The 26,118-nt window shown below is 39.2% G+C and overlaps 2 protein-coding genes across 8 annotated transcripts in view; both read left to right on the top strand.

Annotated features, from left to right (window-relative positions):
* LOC127660102 (syntaxin-3-like) overlaps nucleotides 1–8,637 on the top strand; it is a 28,110-nt gene extending 19,473 nt beyond the window's left edge. For 2 of the 5 annotated variants that reach the window (XM_052150180.1, XM_052150182.1), the window contains 2 exons: nucleotides 6,706–6,785; nucleotides 8,229–8,637. In XM_052150180.1, the coding sequence (XP_052006140.1) occupies nucleotides 6,706–6,783 (78 nt within the window). In that variant the 3' untranslated portion in view covers nucleotides 6,784–6,785; nucleotides 8,229–8,637. The other 3 variants (XM_052150181.1, XM_052150184.1, XM_052150183.1) reach the window with 3 other exon arrangements.
* A 770-nt stretch (nucleotides 8,638–9,407) lies between these two features.
* On the top strand, nucleotides 9,408–25,707 carry LOC127660096 (lysine-specific demethylase 2A-like). Of its 3 annotated transcripts, none has more exons than XM_052150168.1 (23): nucleotides 9,408–9,594; nucleotides 10,540–10,578; nucleotides 11,758–11,896; nucleotides 12,240–12,318; nucleotides 12,398–12,444; nucleotides 12,554–12,732; nucleotides 12,812–12,918; nucleotides 14,799–14,892; nucleotides 15,289–15,442; nucleotides 15,984–16,099; nucleotides 16,194–16,320; nucleotides 16,726–16,994; nucleotides 18,624–18,701; nucleotides 18,782–19,048; nucleotides 19,157–19,288; nucleotides 19,365–19,445; nucleotides 19,696–19,956; nucleotides 21,447–21,479; nucleotides 21,597–22,489; nucleotides 22,799–22,962; nucleotides 23,045–23,191; nucleotides 23,300–23,512; nucleotides 24,801–25,707. In XM_052150168.1, the coding sequence occupies exons 2-23, from the start codon at nucleotides 10,543–10,545 to the stop codon at nucleotides 24,980–24,982; spliced, it is 3,798 nt and encodes a 1,265-aa protein (XP_052006128.1). In that variant the 5' UTR covers nucleotides 9,408–9,594; nucleotides 10,540–10,542; the 3' UTR covers nucleotides 24,983–25,707. The 3 variants fall into 3 exon arrangements, with proteins under 3 accessions (XP_052006128.1, XP_052006130.1, XP_052006129.1); XM_052150170.1 differs by having other exon boundaries at nucleotides 21,627–22,489; XM_052150169.1 differs by having other exon boundaries at nucleotides 9,408–9,581.
* Nucleotides 25,708–26,118: the final 411 nt, after the last annotated feature.

Raw genomic sequence — 26,118 nt, forward strand, 5'->3', positions numbered from 1 at the left:
ACAGCAAGCTAGAAGTTAAGCGTACAGCAAGCTAGAAGTTAACGCACACTCCCGGCAAGCAGGCAGAGACGGGCAACCAAACAGATACACAAGACAGGCCCAAATAGGCATAGAGTTAGTTACATTGCTTTACATCAAACAACAATAAAGCAAGGATACTGAGAACACGAAGGGTTTAAGTAGGGAGTGAATTAGAGGAGAACCATGTGTTGCTAGCATGCTAATTAGTGGCATCATCAGCGTTCCCCTGGAAACAATCAGTGCTCCCATGGAAACACAGATCATGCATGCCAGATTCGCCTGCGAGACATGAGGGAGAGATAATAACAAAACACACAGAATAAACCGTGAAACTCACCATAGCGTGACAGATAGTGCCATGGTAGAGCACAAGATTTTCTTTCTTTCTTTCTTTTCAAATATTCAGCACTACTTTTCTAGACAAAGTAAATTTACTCTAGAAATGCAATGTCATGTCTAGGTTTGAAAGATGGAGAATTTTCATCCAATATACTTTCTTTTACAATGCTTGTGCCTCGAATGCTTGACTGAATCATTTTATATCTGAGCAGGATATTTGTTTGTTAATAGAATGTTGAAATTGATGCTAACAACTGTCTATGTGTGTTTCTCTACAGAAAATAATTATTATAGTGTCTGTGGCTTTGGTGTTTTTGGCAATTATTGCTTTGATAGTGGGTTTATCTGTAGGTTAAGGAGTCTCTGGTGAGTACATTTCAGAGAAAAGTCTATAAGGTTCGGGAACTTGGTGACATTTTGGTGGCTGGGCTTTTTGTTTAGCTCATGTCATTTCAAACCTGTTTTATTTTCTTCCATGGAACACAAAAGAAGATATTAAGCAGGATGTCTAAGCTACTTTTTCATATATTGAAATTAAACAATGACTAGTGGCTAAGGACCATATACAGTAGACCCATAAAACGAACATGATAATTCATGCGACTCATGTACAACAATGTACAACTTCTAAAGCCATTGGATAGATTTGTGTGAAAAATTGTCCAAAACTTAAGTCACTATTAAATGTAAATTGGAAGAAAACAAACCATACAGTTTTAGAAAAGCATGGTGGTGAGTGGATGATGATGGAACTTTCCTTTTTGAGTGAGATTTCCTTTAAATCCTTGATATTTTATTAATGAATGATGTTTTTTTTTTTATCTCTTATAGAAGATGATTATACTGGGTGTGATTGGTGTCATTGTACTCGTCATCATCATCATTATCATCATCACACAGGTTGTATAATAACCTCTCCATCAGCACTCCATCTCCTCTGTGGCTACACACAAAAACTCAATTATTACGATTTATCATCTTCCCCTGTCTTCGGCATTCTCTGTCTTTTTCCTTGGAGTCAAGAAGACAACAAATGCTCCACCCCCTTCATCTGTGGCCCTTCCCCTCATCAGCATAAACCAATGGGAAACCACTCTCTTGGAACCTTAGTGATGGTCAAGGAAACAGATACTGATTTTTTGTAAGGATGTAACGGATTAAGGAACTTGTGCTACATGCCACGAAGGGCATTTAAATTAATCTTTTTAAACTGACAATTTCATGAGCACAGAATAAGGGATTTTTTTGTTTTACCAATGAAGACTTGCAAAGGGAATGATAACCTGCATTTCATGCCTTAATGTTTTTATTACACTCTATGTTCTTAAGACACATGGAAACATCTACAGGATGAGCTACTGAACTGTTTTTGATCAAAAGAGATTAGAGTCAATGATGATTTAAGCTTTTATTCTGGGACCCTGTGAAATGGACTGAATGGAGTAAGTGAAGCATGGATGGGTCATTCAGAATGGAAGCCCACATCTGAGACTGATTTCTGAGTAATGATGGATGTATGTTTTTCTTTTTTTTAATGTGATAAACCAGTGTATGTAAAAAAAACTTTTAGCAAATTACTTAATTAAATGTTATATTTATTAAGTATGTTGTAAATGTAAGAGAAATGGATGGATGGATGGATGGATGGTCATTATTAGCAATGGTGCCATTTGTGCTAGAATCTTTCAGAATGTTTTTATTGATCACTTAATTTATATTAGGGCCTTAAACAGCGTAGACTTTGGAGACCACTATAGAGGAAGCACCAGATTGGTTGTCAATTAATATGGGGTTTTCAATTGCCATTTTTAAACCATTGCCACTAATCCTAAATATGTGGTTACAGCCTTACGCAGTACCAACAGTACTTTGTAGTTTCTTACCCTAAAGCACTACATTATTTCAACCCCATAACAGTGCGCTCATACATTGAATTTGTCAACTGACCACGTTTTGGTAGTATCACTCAGTTTCGGCATGCCACGCAATAAATCACATACTGCAATTGAAAAAATATACAATAACGACCCATTGCAAAATATGCTTTTTAATGCCTGTAAAAAATCGACCACTCAAGACTGTAAGAGAAACTTAACTTTATTTGAACTATGTGGTCAAACAAATCATGTCACTCCTTTAAATATGATATCAGAAAGGGAAATTTCACAGCATGACTGGGTTAAACAGTGAGACAAAGACACATTTATCTAAATACATAGACAGTGAAAGCATGATATTTAAATTGCAATAAAAGAAAAATTATGTTAGAATTGTAGAATTGAATCATTTTTTTATTCTACTGTATATAACTCATTGAAATGTAATGGTGATGACAGTGGAAATGCACACTGCAAGATAGATAAAACAGAGTTTACAGCAGATTATTTTAAGGATACTGTAAAAATATAGTAATTTTGAATGGATACTGAACTGTTGATTATCCTCATAAATATATCAGTAGTACGTCATGAAGACACATAAAACAAATGGCACTGTTTTGTTTTTTAAAAATTAATCATGGATGGATGTGTTGGATCCATGAAGGGCAGAATCGTCTTTCATGGATGACATAAAATTATTTATACTGTACAGCCAGCGACTATTTAATGGGAAGGTAGTCCAAGAAAGATCAAACTGAAGATCATGTGTATGACTATACATTATAGATGTTCATGATCTCAGCATTAGGGAAAAGTAACTCATCTCATCCTTGTTAATAGGAATCTGTAGAAGGTCCCTATTGAAAGGCAGAACAAACATTTAATTTAGAGATGGACCATGTACAGGTTCTGATGGAGTAGAGGAGGCTGATACATCTTTTCATTGAATCACCTGACCACCAGCTAAATGAGGGCACTGTGTGTGACTCTAAATGATAGCATGTCTCATTTATATTTTCAGATAATAGACTACAATGAACAAGTCAGGAAATGTGTGCATTTATATAGCCTACATCAATTAGAGTAATAAGAAATAAAACCTCTATATCTGTGAAACGATCACATATTATCTAGTTAGTGAAGAAGAATAACAAGTAATTAATTGCTTATGCTTTTAATTGGCATACATTACTGTCATGTATTATCCTGTCGTGTTTCACCTTGCTCATTAGTTTTCACTTTTGTCCTTTATTTAACTCCATAGTCTCCTTGTTAGCGTTCGTGTTCACTGTCATTGTTCTCACCTGTGTCTTGTTTGTAATCATCCTGCCTTGTGTGTATATAACCCTGCACGTTCCTCCATTACCTGGTCATTTGTTGAATGTTGTCAAGCCTGATCTGTGGTTTCCTGCCTGAGTTCTTAGTTTATGTTTGTTTCCCCATCGAGGGTTTTTCCTTTGTGTTTGTTTAATAAATAAAGAAGCCTGCATTTAGATCCTCTCTCCTCACTGCCTCATTCCTAACAGAACGATCAACCAACAATGGATCTAGCAGGGTTCCTCACGGAGCTGACACAGGCGGACCTGTCTGTCCGGGAGTTCTCACACTTCTTCACCAGTGTGGCCAGTTACACCGGCTGGGATGACCACACTTTAAAGTTGGCGTACTGGTTCGGTGTACCCAAACACCGATGGTGGGAACTTCCGGAGACTGCACCTGGCGGGAGTACGTGGGACTCATCATGGAGGAGTTCGCTGCCGGGGAACCACCTCTCCAGATCCCAGCTCCCGCCTCTGGGCTTTCCTCGCCAACCACGGTGCGTGAGCCAACAACCACGGTGCGTGAGCCAACCCCCACGCCTGCCGTGGTCAATGAACCAGCGCTGCTAACTTCACCCGCCCGGAGGAGGAGGAGAAGAAAGGCCTCTGCTCTCCAGCCTCCGCTAACCACGGCCAACCAGCCAGCGCCTGTGGCCTCCGATGTCAGTGAGCCAGCGCCTGTGGCCTCGACCGTCCAAGAGCCAGTACCTCCCGAGCTTCCCAGAGCTCTGCCTCCTGAGCTCCGCCTACCGAGCTTTCCAGAGCTCTGCCCCAGAGACTCTGCCCCCCTGAGCCTCCCTTGGCTCCGCCTCTCGAGCCTTCCAGGGCTTCGCTTCTGGAGCGTCCTACGCCGCCACCTCCCTCGGCGCCACCTCCAGAACCTTCCAGACCTCCGCCTCTAGAGCCTCCTACGGCGCCACCTCCATCGGCTCCTTCTCTAGAGCCTCCTACAGTGCCACCTCCATCGGCTCCGCTTCCAGGTCTCCGCCTCTAGAGCCTCCTACAGCGCCTACTTCCACGCCTCCGCCTGCAACGGCTCCACCTCCCACGGTTCGGCCTCCTGAACCTGTCCCCGTCCTAGGGCCACCTCCCAGGCTTCCTGTCCTGTGGTCGCCTCCCAGGCCTCCTGAACCTGTCCCCATCCTGTGGCCGCCCCCCGTGCCTCCTTGGACTGCCTGTCTGCCCCCCGTGCCTCCTTGGACTGCCTGTCTGCCCCCCGTGCCTCCTTGGACTGCCTGTCTGCCCCCCGTGCCTCCTTGGACTGCCTGTCTGCCCCCCGTGCCTCCTTGGATGGCCTGTCTGCTCTGTGCCCCCTTGGACTGCCTGTCTTGTGCCACTTTGGTCTGTCTGTTTGCCCCTTGTGCTCCCTTGGTCTGTCTGTTTGCCCCTTGTCCCCTCTTTGGCCTGCCCCCCCCCTTCACTCCTTGGACTAATATATATATTTTTTTTTTGAGGAGCGTCTGGAAGCCGCTCCTTTTGAGGGGGGGGTTATGTCACGATTCCCTTGTTGTCTGCCCTGGGTCTCACTTGTCTTTGTCAGGAACTACACTTCCCATGATCCTCGGCCCTCATCACTGCCAGCCCTGTGTCATGTCTCCAGTGTATATAACCCTGTTTGTTCTCCATTCCCTTGTCGATCGTCGATGTTTTTGGATGCTTGTTTCCGTGCCCTTTGTTTATCCTGTCTGTTAAACCTTCGTATGTTTTTCCGTGTTTGTTTCTTTCAATAAAGAACCTGCAACTAGATCCTCGTCTGCCTTCCAGCTCATCATAACAATTACCTACATATTGATACTATGGGATGTCATTTTATAAATAACATTAATATTAATTGACTGAAGGAACTGCAAATAGAATGTGGGTGCTATAATCATTTTATTCTATGATCTTTTTTGAAAAAAAAAATGATTTATTAGAAGGGCTAAATATATAAAGCCCTGTGTTCACAGTGAATAGTGTGGGAGACTTTTCCAATGTGTTCTGCTTTAAAACAATATTATAGTATTAAAACCTTCCCATTAAAAGTTAAAGCACAATGTGCACAGTTTCTTCACTTTTGAATGCAAATCTTCAGTGTGAGACTGGAAATGCAGGAGTAAAGAAGATTTGTGATTTAAAGATTGCAGTTTACTGTAATATTGTTTTAAAAGTATAATATTGTGCGTGATCTGAACTTTAAAAGGGCACGCATGCACTGACAGCTTCTGAAACATACTAACATCTACCTGAAATAAACTAACTCTGGAACATAACCTACTCTGAAGATTTTTTCACATTTAGAGTGATGCAAAAGACCATTTGAATGGTCTGAATTGAGCAGTCTGGACTGTTCTGGTGGGTTGAAACCATCTCCCATTGTGGTTTGAATCAGATTCATAAAAATCTGATTTCATGTGTTTTTTTTTCATAAACTCATCTGGATACAATTTGGATATGCAAAAAATCAGATTTTTAGTGGCAGTCTGAACAAAGCCTAGGCTGGTCGCTTGACATTGTCAGTTTGCTCGTTCCTGTTGCGTGTCCTCAACCTGGCAACCCGTGTGAGCTTTGAGTCTGGGGAGGAGGGGGCGGGGAGACAACTCTCTCCAATATTTTGAATTTGGTCTTTAGTACCCATTTGAAATGCTTGATGACAATGTTACATATTGCTCCATCAATCTATCTTATACTTACACAGGTGAAGGTAAAAAGATTGTCAAACTGAGCAGGCTTGTAATCTGTATATATTTCTTAAAAAGCAGAATTATGTTATCTGTAATAACTAGCAGTTATGCATGTATTGTTAGTCAGTGACCAACGTTATAGTAGCAAAAATGTAGAATCTGTATTCTTGACCACAGCCGACGGTGAGTCCTCTCTCAGCCTTAAACACAGATACACATACACACAGCCCTTAAACCCAGACTTTTCCTTTGTTTTATTCCTCTGTCCCCCTTTTGTCAGTTTAAAGGAGTTATGCATTAGATGTGCTGCATGAGAAACTAATAACAAGACATATTAAAATAAAAGGATTGTTGGTCCACTAAAGATTACATTTACTTGCATGTATTTCTGTCTCTTTCCCATGTGCCATCTCTAACTTTTTCCTGCTCTCTCTTTTTATTTATATTACTACTCTTTCCATCATTCACTCTTTCTCTATGTAGAAGAAAATGATGATCATGCTTTGCTGTGCAATTCTGGGGATTGTTGTCTTTTCTTACCTTTACAGCTTCTTTTCCTAATGGTAAGTGTTGAAGTGAAATATCTAGTATTTACATTAAACTTTGTTTTTAAATCATGATATTAAAGCTGAAGTATGTCATTTCTGTGCCACTAACACCACCAAACGGAATTGTAAAAATAAACTTTGTTTTCAAAACAGCTTTCTGGTTAGAGAGCAACAGTGACCGCCTAATTTTTCAGCTGTTTGCGATCAGGAACTATTTTTCCCCAAATCATGGGAAAAATGAATGGGATTTTTACTTCGGGAACCAGACTGTTACACTCTATACGATGGGATAACCCCGCCCCAACTCACGCCATTGGTTGAGGAATGTTGTTGGGGCGGGTCTAAGCGGGTCACTTAAAACAAACAAAGCAATTTTCATAGCAAACAGAGAGAGTGTTTACAGTTTTTGAGAAAATTAACAAATGAATGGCTTAATTATAGTTGTCTCTGCATATTAAAGGAACAGTTCACCCAAAAAGTCTTCCTCATGCCATCCCAGATGTGTATGACTTTCATCTGCAGAACACAAACAATGATTTTTCGAAGAATATTTCAGCTCTGTAGGTCCATACAATGCAAGTGAATTAAAATCAAAACTTTGAAGCTCCAAAAAGAACATAAACACATAATTAAAATGTAATCCACAAGATTCCATTGGTTTAATCCATGTTTTCAGAAGTGATATGATAAGTGTGGGCGAGAAACAAATCAATATTTAAGTCCTTTATTACTATACATCTCCACTTTCACATTCTTTCACATTTTGAAAGTGAAAGTGGAGATTTATTGTAATAAAAGGACTTAATATTGATCTGTTTCACACCCACACTTATCATATCGCTTCTGAAAACATAGATTAAGCCACTGGAGTTATATAGATTATTTTATGCTGCATTTATGTGATTTTGGAGTTTCAAATTTTTTGGTTACCATTCACTTGCATTGTGAGGATATTCTTCGTAAAATCTTTGTTTGTGTTCTGCAGAATAAAGAAAGTCGTACACATCTGGGATGGCATGAGGGTGAGTAAATGATGAGACAATTTAAATTTTTGGGTGAACTATCCCTTTAAACTGGGATAAAAGGAAGGGTTCCCATAGTCATGGAAAATTATGCAATTTTAAGTTTTTGATTTCCACAGCTGGAAAATTAATGAGAATGTGTAAAATCGTAAAAGCAAATATTAAGTTTTTTCATTTTGTTTCTCTCAAATATTTAATTGACTAGATATTGCCCTTTGCAAACTGCTTGTGTAGAGTTAAAATGAACCCAGCAATGAATATATGTTAATTACTGTTTTAAAACAGTAATTAATATGTTAATTACTGTTTTAGTCATTATAAATGATGATGGAGTGGTCATGAAAAAGTCATGTAAATGCATCAGTAAAAAGTGTATGGACCCTGCAAATATTTTGGTGTGCTCTGATTTCTTATCTCCAGTGTTCACTTCTTTCAGGCTGAAATGACCTCAAGACCACGACTCAGCCATTGTCTTTCCCGCCTTCTTATTTGGTTCCATGTTTAAAAGCGTTACATGAATGATTTATTGTTGTGTAGTGTGCTTCAATCAGTCAGACCCCACAGACGCCCTTCTACACGAACGTATCTGAAGACCAGCGCCCCCTACCGCACACCCGCAGCTGCACATCAGCACATGTGTGGCGTTTATTTCTCAAACTGCTATCTAAAATTTTGGACAATTATTAAAAAGAGGAGTCAAGACCCATGTCCTTTTTTTTTTTCTTTATTTTGTGATAGTGTTACTCATAGACGTATTTCTATATCACTCTTATTTCTAATAAGTGATATTATGTAATAAAAAAATATTGTTTGGTTTTATGTTTTGGTGTTGATGTTTATATGTAAGCAGCGTTTTAATTATAGTAAATTGCATATCGTTTTAAAAAGGAATGTTTGACGTGTAGTTTGTGTGGCTTCGTTATTTTTCGTGTGTTTATGTATTAAAATCAGACATTAAAATCAGAAAACTTGTTTTTTATTTTTCCATTAGTTATGTAACTCGCTACATTGCGCATATTGACAATAGGTTACGTCTTTTAAAGGATTTACATTCTGTTTTAATTTAATTATGTTTGACGTGGATTTAATCCCGAGAACCAACCAATCAGATGGCATCGTTGGATGCGTTTTGAATGGTGGCAGGTGGCTTTTGATTTGCTTATATTTTACATGACAATGCCTATCGACCGCATTATAAATTACAGCTCTATAGTTCATTTTCTTGCGAATTGCGGTTGGTTTATTAATGAGCCTCGTCAAAAGCAGCCAATCATTCTTTCCTTTTAGTTAATTTATGACCAATAATAAGTTTATATTTCAATACAAATATTCTTGTCAATAATAGGCTGTTATGATGACCATTTTTTCACTCCACAGCCAATAAACTGCCCGTTAAAAGCAACAATCCGAACATGTATTGGCTCTACTGATATATATAGATCAGTGATTGGCTCCCGTATCAAAATGAACGAACAAGAGGCGTGGACGATCGAAAATCCCCTTTTGAGCGGCTTCATTGTGACCCAATCGCCGTCTGTCTAATTTGCATTTCCGCTCACTTCTTCAGTTTTTGGGCGTGTCTAAGAATTAGACAGTGGTGTGTGTGTCATGACAATCTGAAAATGGCGGATGAAAGCGGATTGATTTAACTTTATCATATAAAAATAAGAATATCATGTAAGGAGCGACACCACTGCAAAGGATGAATTTTCAGCTCAACGGGGATTTTTAAGTCAAATTCCACACTGCGACGTGACACTATCAGAAGAGAGCGAAAGTTGAAGCTTAGGTATTGTTTAAAGGTATTTTTGTTTTGTTTCTAGCAGGCTAACGGGCTAGCGCGGGTTGTCAATTGAAATGCTAGTGGATTAGCCGGTTAGCCTCCACTGTCAGGGGTTGATTCTGGTACTTTAAACCCACTGACTGCATTTTATTAACTGAACAGATACAATTGACTCTTGTGTTTCATCTAAACCTAAATGTGAAAATAAATGCGTTTATTTGATCGGTTCCCACGCCCAAAGCAGCACAGCGTTTACTCAGGCTAGCAGCATTACACGAAAGGGGCTTCTGCAATAAATGTCACTTATCTGTTAGTTACACGCCCCCTTAGTGTTTATTTACTTTATCGGTAGCTAACGTTTATCAGGCAGAAAAATATTCGACTGTTTGGCATTTAAAATGTGTTTCAGATTTATAGTTCTAGGAATGGGAAGTTGGTAGCATTTACTCTGTTGTCTGTTTTCATCTTAGTGATTGTTATAATGACTTTGTTCTAAAGCCACGTCAGTTGCTTACCTAGACAGCAATTTTGGTTTCCATGGGCTTAATGGAACCCTCATGTGATGGCCAAAGTTGCTGTTTGGGTAGGCAGCTCACTTGGTGTTGAGACACAGCCTAATTAATCAGTGATTTTACACCTTGATTTAAATCTTTGTACTTTTATTATGTATCAGGTTTGTTTTAGTCTCATTGGCTACATTTGTCTGTTTGGAGGAAATAAATAAAAACGTCCCTGTATTTTTATTGTATAACTTATTTGATCACATTATGAAACTTTAAATGCAAACTTATAAAGTTGCTCTCAAGAGCTGGTGGTCATTTAGTAATCTCCCTGTCAAATCAAGCTAGTTTCAGCTTCAAGAAGGTGGCACAGATGATTAATTTGTGCCATTATACTCTGCACCTGATGCCAATTATCACTGGTATCTGCAAGAACCATTACTGATGTATGCCTTCGTTTTTAGAGCATGGAAGAGGGGAGTTCCCGTTACAGCAAACGCCTGGTGAGTTTCAGTTTTTTCCAATAGGTATTTGTAAACCAAACGTGTGGAAGAATCATTTAATTGATTAGTACTAGTTTTAGTGGAGCTGTAATATCGCCACACTGTCAGCAGTCAGCGCTCAAGGCATGGCGTCACACCACAGCGGTTTGTTGATGTTACTGTGAACACACTTTTAGGAAGAGTCTCTCAACTCAATCTTTTTCTCATGTATTTGGACATCGTTATAAGATTGTCTGTGCCACAGCAGCTGTAAAAATAAGTTGATGCTTCATATTTACTTTAAATGGGTATTCACCCTTAATATAATTTGTATGTTACCTTAAAGGGATATTTCACCCTAAAATGTACATTCTCTGATAATTTGCTCACCCTCATGCCATCCCAGATGTGTATGACTTTCTTTTATCTGCTGAACACAAATGAAGATTTTTAAAAGAATATCTCAGCTCTCTAGGTCCATACAATGCAAGTGACTAGTGACCAGTACTTTGAAGGTCCAAAAAGCACATAAAGGCAGCATAAAAGTAATCATTAGACTCCAGTTGGTTAATCTGTAGCTGCAGAAATGATATGATGGGTATTGTGAGAAACATATTTAAGTCTTTTTTTTTTTTTTTTTACTAAAAAGTCTCCCAGTAGGTGGCGAATATGTACAAAGAATGTGAAAGTGGAGACTTATAGTAAAAAATAATACTTAAATATTGATTGTTTCTCACCAACACGCATCATATCGCTTCTGAAGCTATGGATTTAACCACTGGAGTGGTATGGATTACTTTTATGCTGCCTTTGTGCTTTTTGGACCTTCAAAGTTCTGACCACCATCTGCATTGTAGATGCTATAATAATAATAAAAAAAATCTTAATTTGTTTTCAGCAGAAGAAAGACATTCATACGCATCTGGGATTGCATAAAAGTATACTGAGAATTTTTATTTTGGGTTGAACAATCCCTTTAACACCTGATCTAGCTTATATAATATAATTAATGCTGTGGTTGTCTCTATATACTGTAACGTGTTGATCTAGTCAAAGTAGATATAGCCTAGGTTGCCATTTATATAAATGGTAGGCTTCTTTTCATACTCAAATACAGCACAAATGGCATTTGGTTTTCTATTCTGCTGTAGTTATTGTTTGTATAGTCTCCTATTTGCTCAACCTGTCCTGTGCTTACAGCGTACCGGCACACGGCGACGTTACCAGGATGATGGCATTTCGGATGATGAGATCGAGGGAAAGAGGTCTTTTGATCTTGATGAGAAACTCCAAAGTGATCGATACAGCTCAGATTTGGTCAAAATTATGGATGGAGAAGGTTTGTGTGAAACCTGCTGTTCAATTCCGGCACTGACTTATTATTAACTTATTAATAACTGAATTATTGGCATTTTCTTATATTTGTCAGCCATAGGACTCCCATGCTAAGTTTTTGATCCTCACAGGGCTTCTTCCCTATCCTAACTAAATTTATTGGGAGTTTTTCTAAGCCAGGGTCAGCTACTGTCACTTTGGCGTGCTCAGTGTGGGTGGCAAAACACTGTTTTCTGTAAAGTTGCTTGGAAGCTATTTGCATTGTGAAAAGCACTATAGAAAAATCTGACTTTACTTAATTGACCTAATTGGAGATGCAAATTAACTGTGTATGGTGTTCATTGCAGACTTCACCTTGGAGTACATCCAACGGGAGGGACTCCGGGATCCCATTATCTTTAAGAAAGCAGACGGGCTTGGCATTACGTATGGCTCATTTCATCATGCCATTTCAAACTGCTGTTTTTTTGTCAGACTTTATTTACGTTATCTCTGTGTCCTATAGGATGCCTGCCTCAAACTTTAGTGTCAGTGATGTGAAATTGTTTGTGGGTAAGAAGAAATATTTTAGTTCTTCTATCTCATGCTTTGTACATTGCTGCCTATTCTCAGTTTAATTATCTGTGATGGCTACTAATATTCCCCTCCATTGCTCTTATAGGCAGTCGTAGAATGATTGACGTGATGGATGTGACTACTCAAAAAGGCATCGAGATGTCAATGGAACAGTGGAGAAGATACTACGAGACACCTGCATCGGAGAGGGAGAAGCTGTATAATGTCATTAGCCTTGAGTTCAGCCACACAAAACTAGAGCCTCTAGTCAAGAGACCTGCCTCGGTACATACAAACACATACACAAGCCTTTGTGTTTTTGCAAAGGAGAGTTTATTTATGTTTTGGTTTACGTTTGTATTAGGTTGACATGATTGACTGGGTAGACAACATGTGGCCAAGGCATCTAAAAGAGAGACAGAGAGACTCCACCAATGCCATCATTGATATGAAATACCCTAAAGTACAGAAGTGAGTTGTTTTTTTTTCTTTTTTCAATACACTATGCACATTTAATTGCAATTAAAGGGGTCACAACATATTCTTTTTTTTTTTATCATTATGAATCTAATTTTCAGAGTTTGCACCTAACGCACATCTAACACATTGCATCTGAATACACTGAGCAGCCACAACATTAAAACCACCTGCCTAATGTTATGTAGATCCCCCTTGTGCCACCAAAACAGCACCAACCCGCATCTCAGAATAGCATTAATCATCTCAGAATAGCATTCTGAGATGATATTCTTCTCACCACAATTGTACAGAGTGACTTTGTCAGTTCACACCAGTCAGGCCATTTTCTGTTGACCTCTCTCATCAACAAGGCATTTCCATCTGCAGAACTGCCCCTCACTGGATGTTTTTGGCACCATTCTGAGTAAATTCTTGAGACCCTTGTGCATGAATATCCCAGGAGATCAGCAGTTACAGAAATACTCAATCCAGCCCATCTGGCACCAGCCCTTCTGGCACCGGCACCATGCGATTATCTAATCAGCCAATCGTGTGGCAGCAGTGCATGATAATGTTCACATCAACCATCAGAATTGGGAAAAAATGTGATCTCAGTGATTTGGAGCGTGGCATGATTGTTGGTGCCAGACGGGCTGGTTTGAGTATTTCTGTAACTGCTGATCTGGGATTTTCACGCACAACAGTCTCTAGAATTTACTCAGAATTGTGCCAAAAACCTCCAGTGAGTGGCAGATCTGTGGACAGAAATGCCTTGTTGATAAGAGAGGTCAACAGAGAATGGCCAGACTGGTTAGAACTGCCGAAGTCTACAGTAACTCAGATAACTGCTCTGTACAATTGTTGTGAGAAGAATATAATCTCAAAATGCTATTCTGAGATGAGAATTGGCGTTGTTTTGGCGGCATGTGGAGGACCTACACAATATTAGGCAGGTGGATTTAATGTTGTGGCAGATCGGTGTATATTGAATTGTTCACTGTTCATAGCAGCCCCATAAAATATCAAACAGTCATGACATTTGAAATATTCATGAATGAAACGGCACATTTTTCAGTACAGTTTTGTGATCGGGTCCAATAGTGTTTTTAACTTCCCCATCCTTCAATAACAGTTTCTTTGCAAAGCTTGAATCATATTATGACTGGTTCACAAGCAATCCATGCTGATATGATCTAAAAAAAAACACAATCTTTGCTGAAATATACACACTCGTACAATATCATCCTGCACTGATGCACAGTGCATAAAAACGATCAAAGACGTCCAACTAGTGCATGTTTGCATACACCAACAATTTAAAATACTGAAAACGAACTGGTATCCTTTTCAGAGTTGTAACTTGACACTGCATCTTTTATAAGTGGCATAAGATGCATAACAATGGTCAAAGATGTCTGTCTACTGCAATTTTATATACAAAAAATGGTCCAGATGGGGTCCACTTTGGTGTTCTGGAATAGTAATTAGGCCACACTAGGCCTATCTGTCATGCTCTATTTACAAACTGAGCGCCAGGTGGCAGAGCCAAGGGTGCAATGATGCAAAGTAGTTGATGTTGCAGTAGAGGCAGTCATGAATGAATTATTCCCCTAGTGATGTAGGGAAGTCACGGAAGTAGAGAACAAGGTGTTTTTGCAGCTTGGTTTCAATAAATGCTTTTATTGCATTGAGGAATGCATTATGATGTCTGAAATGTACAGAATATTTTTAAAGTACAATGACTTCTGATGTGTAAAAATATCAAGGAACATTTGATTCTGCATGACATGGCCCCTTTAAACATAAATTAGCTTTTTTTGTTTGTATAAAAGCGAGGGCAATATAAGCTTGGCCAATCAAGGTTGTTAATACGAGTCTTGTGTGTTTTGCAGGTATTGTCTGATGAGTGTCGAGGGATGTTTTACAGATTTCCACATAGACTTTGGTGGCACATCAGTCTGGTATCACATCCTCAGGGGGGGAAAGGTGAGTTCTTACTTAAAGGTACAGAACAATGTGTTTTTTTGACTATGTAGTGTGAGGCTTTGTTTGAAATGGGATACTATCTTACTACCTACTTCATTCTGTTTTTAGTTGTCCATGAAACGGAATGCATTATGCAACAAAAACGTTTCAAACCGTGGTAGGCTGCAAATATAGACACATTTATGATTTCTTATATCTTTAAACTTCAGATCAGCATTTTAATTTTCATGATCTTTCACTCCCTGAACTATAATGGCTGTACTGTTTAGGATCAGCCTCCCTCTCAAATCCTGTTGTCATTGGTAATTGAGCGATTAAAAAAATGTGCTGAGCCTTTGTACTGCTGTCTCCCTTTGGTATTTGATAATTACCCGTACTTATTCTGAATATTCTCAGGTGTTCTGGCTGATCCCGCCCACACCTCACAACCTGGAGCTCTATGAGAACTGGGTGTTGTCAGGGAAACAGGGTGACATCTTTCTTGGTGATAAAGCCACCGCGTGCCAACGAATTGAACTGAAAGATGGTTACACGTTCATGATCCCCTCAGGTATGCACATGTATATCATTAGTAATGATGCCCTTTTTAGTATTCAAATCAAATGGGTTTTGTACTGAGGAGACCAATCTAAAGAGGAAAGTAATTTGTCATAATGTGTGTATACATCAATATGGTTTGAGTAGCCATGCTATATTGTGAAAATAGTCACAGTTGAAGTCTGGTGTTAGGAATGATGCACAGCCAGCTCTTCAACCGTGACTATTCCAATATAGCACAGGCTTTAGTGCCTTATTGCTTTAACTACATAACTGTAATTACATAAAAAATATTAAGGACACAATTTTTCATTCAAGCATCATTTTATTAAACATTTCTGAAGTGGCATCCTTCTGCTGGAAGATGTACTACCTGACATGTCTGATTAATAGTTTAAAATTTTTACATCACTTGCCTTTTTATGCTTGCATTTTTATTATAAAAACACTTCTTTCTTGTTGATCTAGACATAGTATTAATACACATTGCTGTAGTGTATGAAATTGGTACATTGTCTAGTTTTCTAACATCAAAGAGATGTGTCTGTGTGTAGGGTGGATCCATGCCGTGTACACTCCAAAGGATACTCTAGTGTTTGGGGGTAATTTTCTGCACAGCTTTAACATTCCCATGCAGCTCAACATTTACAACATTGAGGAACGTACACGGGTGAGAGCACTCATACATGCATATTCTTGAATTTTCACAGCTTTCCATTTGTTAACTGTTTTAAAAAAATGTTTTTTATCGTTTATCTGTGAAGGTCCCTGCTAAGTTCCGCTACCCTTTCTACTTTGATATGTGCTGGTATGTGTTGGAGCGTTACCTGTACTGTCTGACCAACACTTCTCACCTCACACCTGAGTTCCAGAAGCACTCACTGGGCATCGGTTAGTGCACACGAACAATGAACCAGTTTACATGCTGTTAAGAACTGTTTATTCCAAGGTTTTTGGAGGAAGTGGCGTTCTGAAACGTCATGTAAATGCATTTTCCTTGTGCTGCTTAAGGGATTAGGCGAATACGGTTTAACACGCCTAGAAATCTCCTGGAGAACATAGCTGATGTGGCCATGTGAATGCATAAGTAGTGTCCTTTCGAGTTTTTGAAGTGCGCATGTGCGTGGAACAGACCGGATAACTTACTTCATAGGGTGTAGCCCTACATCATGTCAATTGTATTATTTATATCGGACAATGGCCATCCTGTTCTTTAGATATCTGCATCAGCCTTTGAAAAATCCATATCGGTTGACCACTAACCGCAATTACATCATTCTGTTTTATTGTTCACAGGGCTGAAGGAGGAGGATGTGATGAAACGGGAAGGATTTAATGGTTATGCTAGCAATGGAGTGGAAGAGGACAACAAAGAGGTGAAGGATGAGGCTGAGGAAGAGGCAGCACACATCCCGCTTGCCCGTCCAGGGGTGAAAGTTCACTTGACACCCTTTGAGTTGGAGGGACTTTGGGCATTAGTGTTAAAGTTGGAGGAGCTGCCAGCTCACAAGAAATGTGTTCCAGCCGGCATCAGAAATGCTCCAGCACTGCTCAGTGATTTAAGGGTACAAAAATAGAAATATAGTTACATTTCTATATTACATACAGTAGACTATAACAATATATTATATTACTTTGTTTACACAAGCTTATTGTATTCATTTTTTGTTATTAATCACTTGTATTCCAGTTGTTATGGAATGGGAATGCAATTAGTAAAATTGACTTGTCATTTACGTTAGTCAACAAATATTATTTGTGCTTGCCAAAGCAAGCATCGCTATTGTTCATACTAAGGGTGGGTTGCACCAACAAGGAATAATCTAAAACTTGGATTTAATCCAGGTTTGTCTGATAATTCTGTTGCACCAAATTTGAAAACTTTTTTGAAAATAATCAGTTACATTTAGACCATTGTTTTATTTCTGATTTATATTTCAAAGTAAATGTATGCTAACTTTAATCCTGTTGCTCCATTCCTTCAAACACTGTATAAAATCTCAGTTAGGGACTAAATTTAAAAACTCAGCTGAGGTGGTTAAAAAAAAAAAAGCAGAACTACAATTAAAGGAATAGTTCACCCAAAAATGATTATTCTTAATAATATCTCTTAATATTTACTTACCTGATGTCATCCCAGATGTGTATGACTCTTTCTTCAGGAGAACAAAAATGTATCTATTGTAAGGACCTGACAGAGCTCTTATCTTCAAAAATACTTCATGTTTTGTTGAAGAAAGACACATCAGAGATGGCATCAGAGTAAGTGAATAATGAGAGAATTTTCATTTTTGGGTGAACCATTCCTTTAAACATCAATGATTGGGTAGGCGAACAGTGGATGTGCCTTCAGCCCTCTGAGGAATGTTTATTATATTAATTATATATTATTGGCTGAAAGCTCGGGCGTGATGTGTGCTTTCAAATATGGGGTTCAAGTACGATGGCTCATCTTAGTAGTGGTACGATTTACCGCTTCCCCATCCTGTAGATGAGGGAACACCTTTGTACATGTACTGCACAGGACAGAGACAGGTCTCTTTAATATTATCTGTATGGATGCACCGATGAATTGGCTGCCAATATTTATTTATTGACAAATATAACCATTGTCATATCGGTAATAAGCATTTTTCGTCTAAATTTGCCACTTCTAAGAACGTAATATTTAATTTGTATCCTTGTTCTCATGCTAATGCAGAAAGAATTGCACAAAAAAATAAACGTGACTGTTGGACAAGTAGCACATAGCTAAAGGCAACATGATGAGGGAAACCATTCAACACGCTTTGAAACCAGCAGACTTTGAATTCGGAGACATCGGTATGATATCACATTTCGTGGCTGAAGGAGAGAAGTGCAATTACTTTAAGTGATTGGAATTGTGGTTTTCTCCTGAAAAGAATCCTTTATCCAGGGAGAGCTGTTTTGACTTAGGCCAGTAAACAACCATCCCGAACAATATAGCAACATGTTAAACACACTGCACGCCATAGCAACATGGTGGGACGTTTTGCACAGGCAAGCACAAATAAAATTGCATTTGTACTTTTATCGCATTAGTGCATTTTGTTAGAAGAAATAGTTTACTTGTAGTCTGGTTTTAATGGAAAAAGGATGTTATTCGAAACATACACCATCAGTCAGTAATATGTCAGTGCTAATGTTCTCATTCTTTCTATCTGCCCCAACAGAAGTTGCTAGAGGAACATTCCAACGATGACCCCAAATTGTCTTACACTGGAAAACCAATTGTCAAATGGCCTAAAAGGGTAAGCACACATGTTCTGTGACATCATCATTACCAGCATTGATATTTAACAAGTAAACACTCGTGTACTTCTCTCTGAAGCCCTCATGGTATCAGCCACCACCTCCTTCCCCGTCTCTGCTGTACCGCCCCCGCACTCCCGGTTCAGCCTCCATTTTGCCACCGGTCCCTCGGCCTGTGAAGCCTTCTTCCTCCATCTCAGCTCTGAGACGCAGGCGTGTGCGCTGCAAACGCTGCGAGGCCTGTCTGCGTACAGAGTGCGGCGACTGCAACTACTGTAGGGACATGAGGAAGTTTGGAGGACCAGGCAGGCTAAAGAAGAGCTGTGTTCTCCGTCAGTGTCTTGCAGTAAGTGTCTTCAACTGTGTGTGTGTGTGTGTGTGTGTGTGTGTGTGTGTGTGTGTGTGTGTTTATGTTTTGTACACAATGTATCTAACTGTCATGTTCTGTCCCTAGCCTGCGCTACCTCTAACTGCAGTATGTGCCATATGCACGGGAGGCTATCAGGACTCTGAAGAATATGAGACCTTCCAAACGCTTATGGAATGCTCCGAATGTGCTCAGATCACTCATCCAAAATGTATAAAGGTACATGTATATGTTTATCCACCAATGGATTTAGCTGTTATAGTACTGTTATTAATGCCTTGTTTATATATTGTAGGTTCCAGGTGAAGGTGTTATCAATAAAGACCTTCCTAGTTGTTGGGAGTGTCCAAAATGTGTCCAGGGCAAGAAAACTGAGGTATCCACACTTTTTACCCTACAGTCCATTTTAAGACAACATGAAATACATTTTGACCATATTGTATTCTTATTTTTAAACATTTTATTCATAACTTTTCATCAGAATGAGTACTTTCAAATGACTTTTCTTTTGGTGTAACAGGGACATTATTAGCCAGTAATATTGTAGCGTACTTATTGTGATCCAGTCCAATTAAGTTGGTTCTGATGACTAAAAATTAGATTTTTGTTTTTGCTTTTTCCTAAAGTCTTCCTGTAGTAGTGAGGAGGAGATGGAGAGCAAAGTGTCCAACGGCAGTCTCTCCTCTGGTATTCCAGCTAAGCGAGCACACAGAGAGGGGATTGGAGTGGGGGGCTTGCGTATGCGGCGCAGAGGTCGGCCACCCCTTTCCCCCCGTTCCCCGCTTCTGACCCGCCGACGCCAGCCACCCCCTTCCCAGAAACTCCTGCTGCAACACCAGCAGAACAGGAAGAGAGCAGGAGCACTGGAGTTACAGCTCAGGAAAAGGGTAAATCATCTGACTGACTGGTTTTATGTAATTTCTGGAAGTCAAGGTTGGTAATAGAACAGTATATATCAGCCTGGCTGAAATTTGGCCGTTTTGAGATTATCGGCCTAGTTATGTCCGATTAGCTGATAAACCAAATGGTCAGTCTGCCTAGTGTCAGTTTTTAAAATCTTTTGAAAGCCTTGTCAATAGATCACGCATTTTCTTTTTTTTTTCCTAAGTATTTTTTGGGTGGGACATTCAATAAATATTGTAAAATTATTATTATTTTTTTTTTTTCTCCCATTTTGTTTACATCTAATTCACCATTATTATATTTTATTTTAGGTATTACCATTACACATTCGTCACCCTACATCGCTAATTAAAAATCCCTTATCAGTGGTCCAGTAATCAGGGTGCACATGTTAATCTGTCTGCCAGGGAACAAAGTTGAAGTTCCCAGGCTGTTACAGGGAGTGATTCTGAAAAATAATTTTTTACAAGTTGCATGATATAAAATTTTTAAAAGATATTCAAGAGCTAATTAGACTTGCATTGGAGAAAGTAAACTAAGAGTCACTTGCTTAGTGGCTGTAAACCAGATATCCTTGAGTTGTACATTCTACTTCGTTCTCAGAGTTGTCTCCGTTTGTATATATACCCACCCATAAAAATCATGTAAAGCAAAATGATAATTCTTTCAACATTACACACCCTCATGCCTTTCCAGACTTGTATGACTTCTGCAGAACACAGAGAATGATTGATCACAAAGGTAGCATAAATGCTATTGTGTAATCCTTGTCTTCTGAAGCGATATGATGGCTTTGGGTAAGAAACAAACCCAAAATACAGTCTTTATTCACTAGAAATCTTCACTTTTGCCCAGCTCTTCTAATGCGCATTCACGAGAGAAGCTTGTTGACGCGTCTCACACAGTGTTGCTAGGTTCGTGGGTTTTGCAGATTTTTTTTTTTTTTTTATCGATTCATTTTTTAAATGTTCAGTGGTCACCAAAAGGTTGATAGTAAATTCTAGAAAATGGCAATGCAACATCATAATGATGTTAATACTGGAAGTGATTAACTATCAAACGCATACAGCATCCATGCAGCTCTTTCCAATTGGACCGGATGTCAAGATTTATAGGAGATACATTTTATAAAATTTAATAAGGAATACAATTTTAGTCCATTTCTTACCCCATTTTGATTTGGAATATACCAGTTGAGTTGGATACATTACCCTATGCTGCCTTTATGTACTTTTTGGAGCTTGAAATTTTTGGACTCCATTGACTTGCATTGTATGAGAAAAAAAAAACACCTCATAGATTCTTCAAAATATTTTAGTTTGTGCTCAGCAGATGAAAGTCATACGGTTTTGGAACTGAATGAGGGTGAGTACATGAGAGAATCTTTGCCAGAATAAGCTTCAGAGTGGAACTGAGTTTATGCTAATAGTTTTGTAATGTTGCAGGGCTGATTTACTTTTGTTTTCTGTTGTAGATAAAATTGGAGAGGAACAAAATCATCCAGTCGGTGAGTGATTTCAGCCTGTAACATCTGCTTCCCTCATCTCAGTGCTTCTGTAACCATGCTCACCTGCTGCTTTCGCCTGTGTCTTTGCTTCTGTCTTTGTCTGTTTCTGTTTCTCAGACCCGTTCGTCTGTCACTTTTTCTTCAAAGCTTCTGCGCTCTGGTCTGGAGAGACGAAGCATGCTCCGAGCAGAGCCCAGCAGGAGCATCTCTCGCAGCAGAGGGTCATCCTCCTGTCGAGGAAGAGGAGTACGACTCCGAGGTGGTGGGAGAGGAGGAGGTCTAAGAGAAAGGATGGAGACTGAGGTAGAAAGGGATGATTCCATTGAACAAGAACAGGAGGAGAGGAAGGAGAATGGACAGTGTGATGGTAAAGAGAACCGTCCGCAGAGACGAGGTGGAAAAGCAGGGGAAGAGGAGAACGGTGATGGCCAAGAAAATGGGGAGAGTGAGGGCAGCAGTGAGGTTGGAGACCCGACTCAGTCGGACACTTCTGTGGTACTAAACAATGATGTCAGAGCCCAGGGGTCATGTGTCACCGTGACTTTACAGCCGTCAAGGGGTAGGCGCGACCCTAGTGCCATTGTACCTAAATTGGAAGCCAACTTGTCCTCTAGAAGCCCTCCGCAAAACCACAAATCTCTGCTGCGTCCCCCACTGCGAAACGGTACCCCTCACACAGACAGTCCTTATCCAAATGCAGAGAGATCACACTTGAACAAGTCACAAATGCTGACTAGGAGTACTTCCAAACACTCAGACATGGTGCAAACTAGATCTAAATTAAAAGATTCCCCTCGTCGCCTAACTCAAGAAAGAATTGGGAAAAAGACTCGATCGGAGAGCAAGAAATCCTCAAAGTTCTGCCCCAGTTCCACCTTGCATACCTCACCCGAACAGAACAGAGGGAACGAGCCAGGCTGGGAGAGAGAGGTGTGGGTGTCTGTGTTCCGCTACTTGACTCGTTCAGAGCTATGCGTTTGCATGGCGGTTTGCAGGAGCTGGTTCAAATGGTGAGTGCACGATTACCACACATTTGCTAGTTCCTTGGCTACATCTTACTCTGGCTCTGATCTGAAACCTATTAAAGGAATATTCTGGGTTCAGAACAAGTTAACCTCAATGGACCGCATTTGTGGCATAATCTTTATTACCACATAAATGAATTTGGACAATATATTATGGGATTGTCTTCACCACATAAATACATAGGATGCTACCTTAGTCATGTACCTAGATGTCGTAAAGTGCTGTCTATGGATGCAGCACACTAGGTTTTGGAATGTAGAATGTGTTTTTATTCTAGTTTGCTGGTGTTTTAGGGGCTGTGACAAGCGTTTATGGACACGGATCAGTTTGAGCCGATGTAGTTCAATAAGTCCACAGGCCCTCACGGGCATCATCAAGCGGCAGCCTGTCACACTGGACCTTTCCTGGGCCAAAATCTCCAAGAACCAGCTCAGCTGGCTCATCAACAGACTACCAGGTTTGTATTCTCACATTATCACTATTTTGGTTTTAATACAAAGTACAATACATGATATTTATCACTGGTGGCTCTTTGATAGGGCTTAAAGATCTGGTGCTATCGGGGTGTAATTGGGCATCTGTGTCAGCACTGAGCTCTCCTAGCTGTCCTTTACTGCGGTCTTTAGACCTGCGCTGGGCTGATGGTGTCAAAGACCCACAAATCAGGGAGCTCCTAAATCCACCAGGTAATGTGCAAGTAGTCATAAACTGTGTCTTGTAGTGCTTCTCTAAACTGTTCTGAACTTTGATTATACATCTATATTTTTTGGTATATATGTAACCTGTGTCTATAGGCAGTGATAACCGTTCCCAGCTAAAGAACATGCAGTGTCTGTGGCTGTGTGGACTGGAGGTAACTGAAGCCACACTGAGGCTGATCATAAGACACATGCCTCTACTCACACGCCTAGAGCTTTCACATTGTCCAATCACTGATGGTGCTCTAAACCTCCTCAGTGCTGTGGGCTCCTCCACACGCAACACACTCGCACACCTCAACTTGGCAGGTAAGCAAAAACGCCCAACTGGGTAAGACAATGTGTGACTTGATCATTTAGAGTCGCATTGACCTAAAATTGAGATTTTTGCACTACAGTAAAAAAAGAAGGCCTCAGCTTTCTAATTATATAATTGTTATGTTTCTATACTTTCTAAATATAATAATTTAAAGGATGGGTGTCTTAAAACCTTGTTTTTTGAGAAAATGGCCTCCTAAAGAGTCCAAGCAATCTAAAAAGTAAAATAAAATAATAATGTTCTGAACATTTTCAGAACATTTTCTGTTCTGGTATCACAATTCAATAAATTCCCAATGGATACAATCATTACAGTTACAACAGTAACATTTTGCATTACTGTAGTAAAATCAGTTGTGAATGCCATCTTAATTGACTTAACTTGTATTGAACCCGGAATATTAATTTAACCTCAACCTACAGCATTTGTGGCATAATTTTTTATTATTTTTTGTGGCCAACAAGTTTATTTGATCAAATTTCCATGTACTCTACTGCAACTCAGTGCTTTCCTGCGTTGTGCTGGGAAAGTTCCTTTTGATAATGTAGCTTGTTTAGGATTTAAAGGAATGATTTACCCCAAAATGTAAATTGTCATATTAACCATATGACTTTCGTCATAGAATTTTTATTGTTGCAAATGGCATTTTTACATTTTATACCACCCAACCCCAACAGAAAAACAGGGTGTGTGTGTGTACACGCATACATACACCTCCACTCAATCCATGTCTAAGGTTTGTAAATCATTAAAAAATCTAATAAATTGTTACCACTTTTCAATGAGAGATTCCCCTCTACCTCTATGTACTTGCATTTTTAAAGTTTTAAAAAAAAGTAAAAGTGTTAGTTACAGTGAGGCATTTACAATGGAAGTGAATGGGGCCAATTTCTGGAGGGTTTAAAGGCAGAAATGTGAAGCTTATAATTTTGTAAAAAGTTTAGACATTATTCATGGCAAAGATGTTGTAAAATTGGCTATAACTTTACACAGAAATGGTTCGTAAACAATTTTCACACTAAAATCATGTTAACACTCATTGTTTACTACTTTTAAAAACATTTCAACTTTTACGGATTGCCCCATTCACTTCCATTGTAAGTGCCTCACTGTAACTAACACTTTTACCTTTTTTTTAATCAATATTATGCCACAAATAATTTGTATTGAAGCTGGAATATTCCTTTAAACACATACATGTTCTTGCTTGTATTTTGTACTTGAATCTTTATAAAAATACCTTATTCCTAAAATTCTTTCCCTGTTTTATGTCTTCAGGTTGCAGTCGCCTTACAGACAAATGTTTGTTGTATTTGCGGCGTTTCTCCTGTCTTTCCATACTGGACCTCCGCGGCTGCAAAGGAGTCTCGCGGCAGGCATGCGAAAGCTTTATCTCTGAGCTGTCTGCCAATGCCCTCTACTGCCTATCAGATGACAAACTCATCCAGAGGATATCCTAAAAATTCACCCTTCTCAGGGAGAGAGAAAGACTTTGTGAATATTAGTGCGACGTGTGTCAGAGAGAGAATGCAGAGTCAATATTTGTGTGACGGGTTCTGTCTGTAGGGAGGTTCTCTGTTTGACAGAGAACCAAGATTCATGTATAGAAGCTTAGGAAGGAGGAGCTCAAAGCATCCAGGGTGGGACTTGTGTATAAATGGGTCTGGGTGAGGAGTATCCTTCATTTATTTTTTTTTTGTAGGTAACTATTTCCCTTTTATGAACACACAAATACACTGCAATTGGCAATCAGATCAGTTCTCAGGCCTGTAATGCCATGGGCTCTTCTATTATGAGATCAACAGGTGCTATTCCTCTACAGATGTTTTCTACTTCAAATCTGCCTTTTAAAAACCTTGCCCTCTCTGTGCTTCTACTCTGGTCCAATCCTGCCATCTAGTCATTCATTTATCCTCAGTAGTGTGGGGGCATTGCATTTGGATTACACTTCACTCATCCCCTTACCTTAAACATTACTTTACAAGAGGAATACCTTCTTTTTGTTTTTGATTCCTCTCCCTCAATATCTGAAGAGTATAGATATATATAAATATATAAACACTCTTGTGTAAATGTATTCCTCTCCTGTAGTACGCCAGATAAAAAAAAGATCTGTAGCATTATAATTATTTTCAGAACCTTTTTCACTTTTGTTTTGTGTTTTTTTCCAAGAAAATAAAGAAAAACAATCATACAACTCTGAGCTTGAGTTCATTTAAATTGTGTTCTCTTGATTTATCTAGGCTTGTGAAGATGTTAAAATTTGCAGTTTCATAGCCATTTAATTGGATTTTCATAGACTAGATACAAATTAATTTGCGATATGACTTTCCAGACCAAGCTGCACTGGGTTAAGTATTATCGGTAGCTACCTAATCTACAGAAAAGTAATTTGACTTTTAACATAATCATATTGGATTTGGGTGTATAAGGCTGTTTTAGTAGCTTTTCCTTGAGCGAAGAAACGTATCCAACTACTGACAAGAACAAAGCATTTTCCCTCTTTCCTATGTAGTGTAATATGTGATTGTATAGCATAATGTGCCGTTAGTCTGTCATAACGAGTTTATATTACAATAATGACGGGTTATTATTA

This window comes from Xyrauchen texanus, chromosome 19 (assembly GCF_025860055.1).
Source record: "Xyrauchen texanus isolate HMW12.3.18 chromosome 19, RBS_HiC_50CHRs, whole genome shotgun sequence".
Classification (NCBI taxonomy): Eukaryota; Metazoa; Chordata; class Actinopteri; order Cypriniformes; family Catostomidae; genus Xyrauchen; species Xyrauchen texanus.

Coding starts and splice junctions, on each gene's coding strand:
- LOC127660096 (XM_052150168.1), top strand. CDS start 10,543: ATGGAAGAGGGGAGTTCCCGTTACAGCAAACGCCTG. Junction 14,893..15,288: donor ACATCCTCAGGGGGGGAAAG/GTGAGTTCTTAC, acceptor GAATATTCTCAG/GTGTTCTGGCTGATCCCGCC. Junction 21,480..21,596: donor GGAACAAAATCATCCAGTCG/GTGAGTGATTTC, acceptor TCTGTTTCTCAG/ACCCGTTCGTCTGTCACTTT.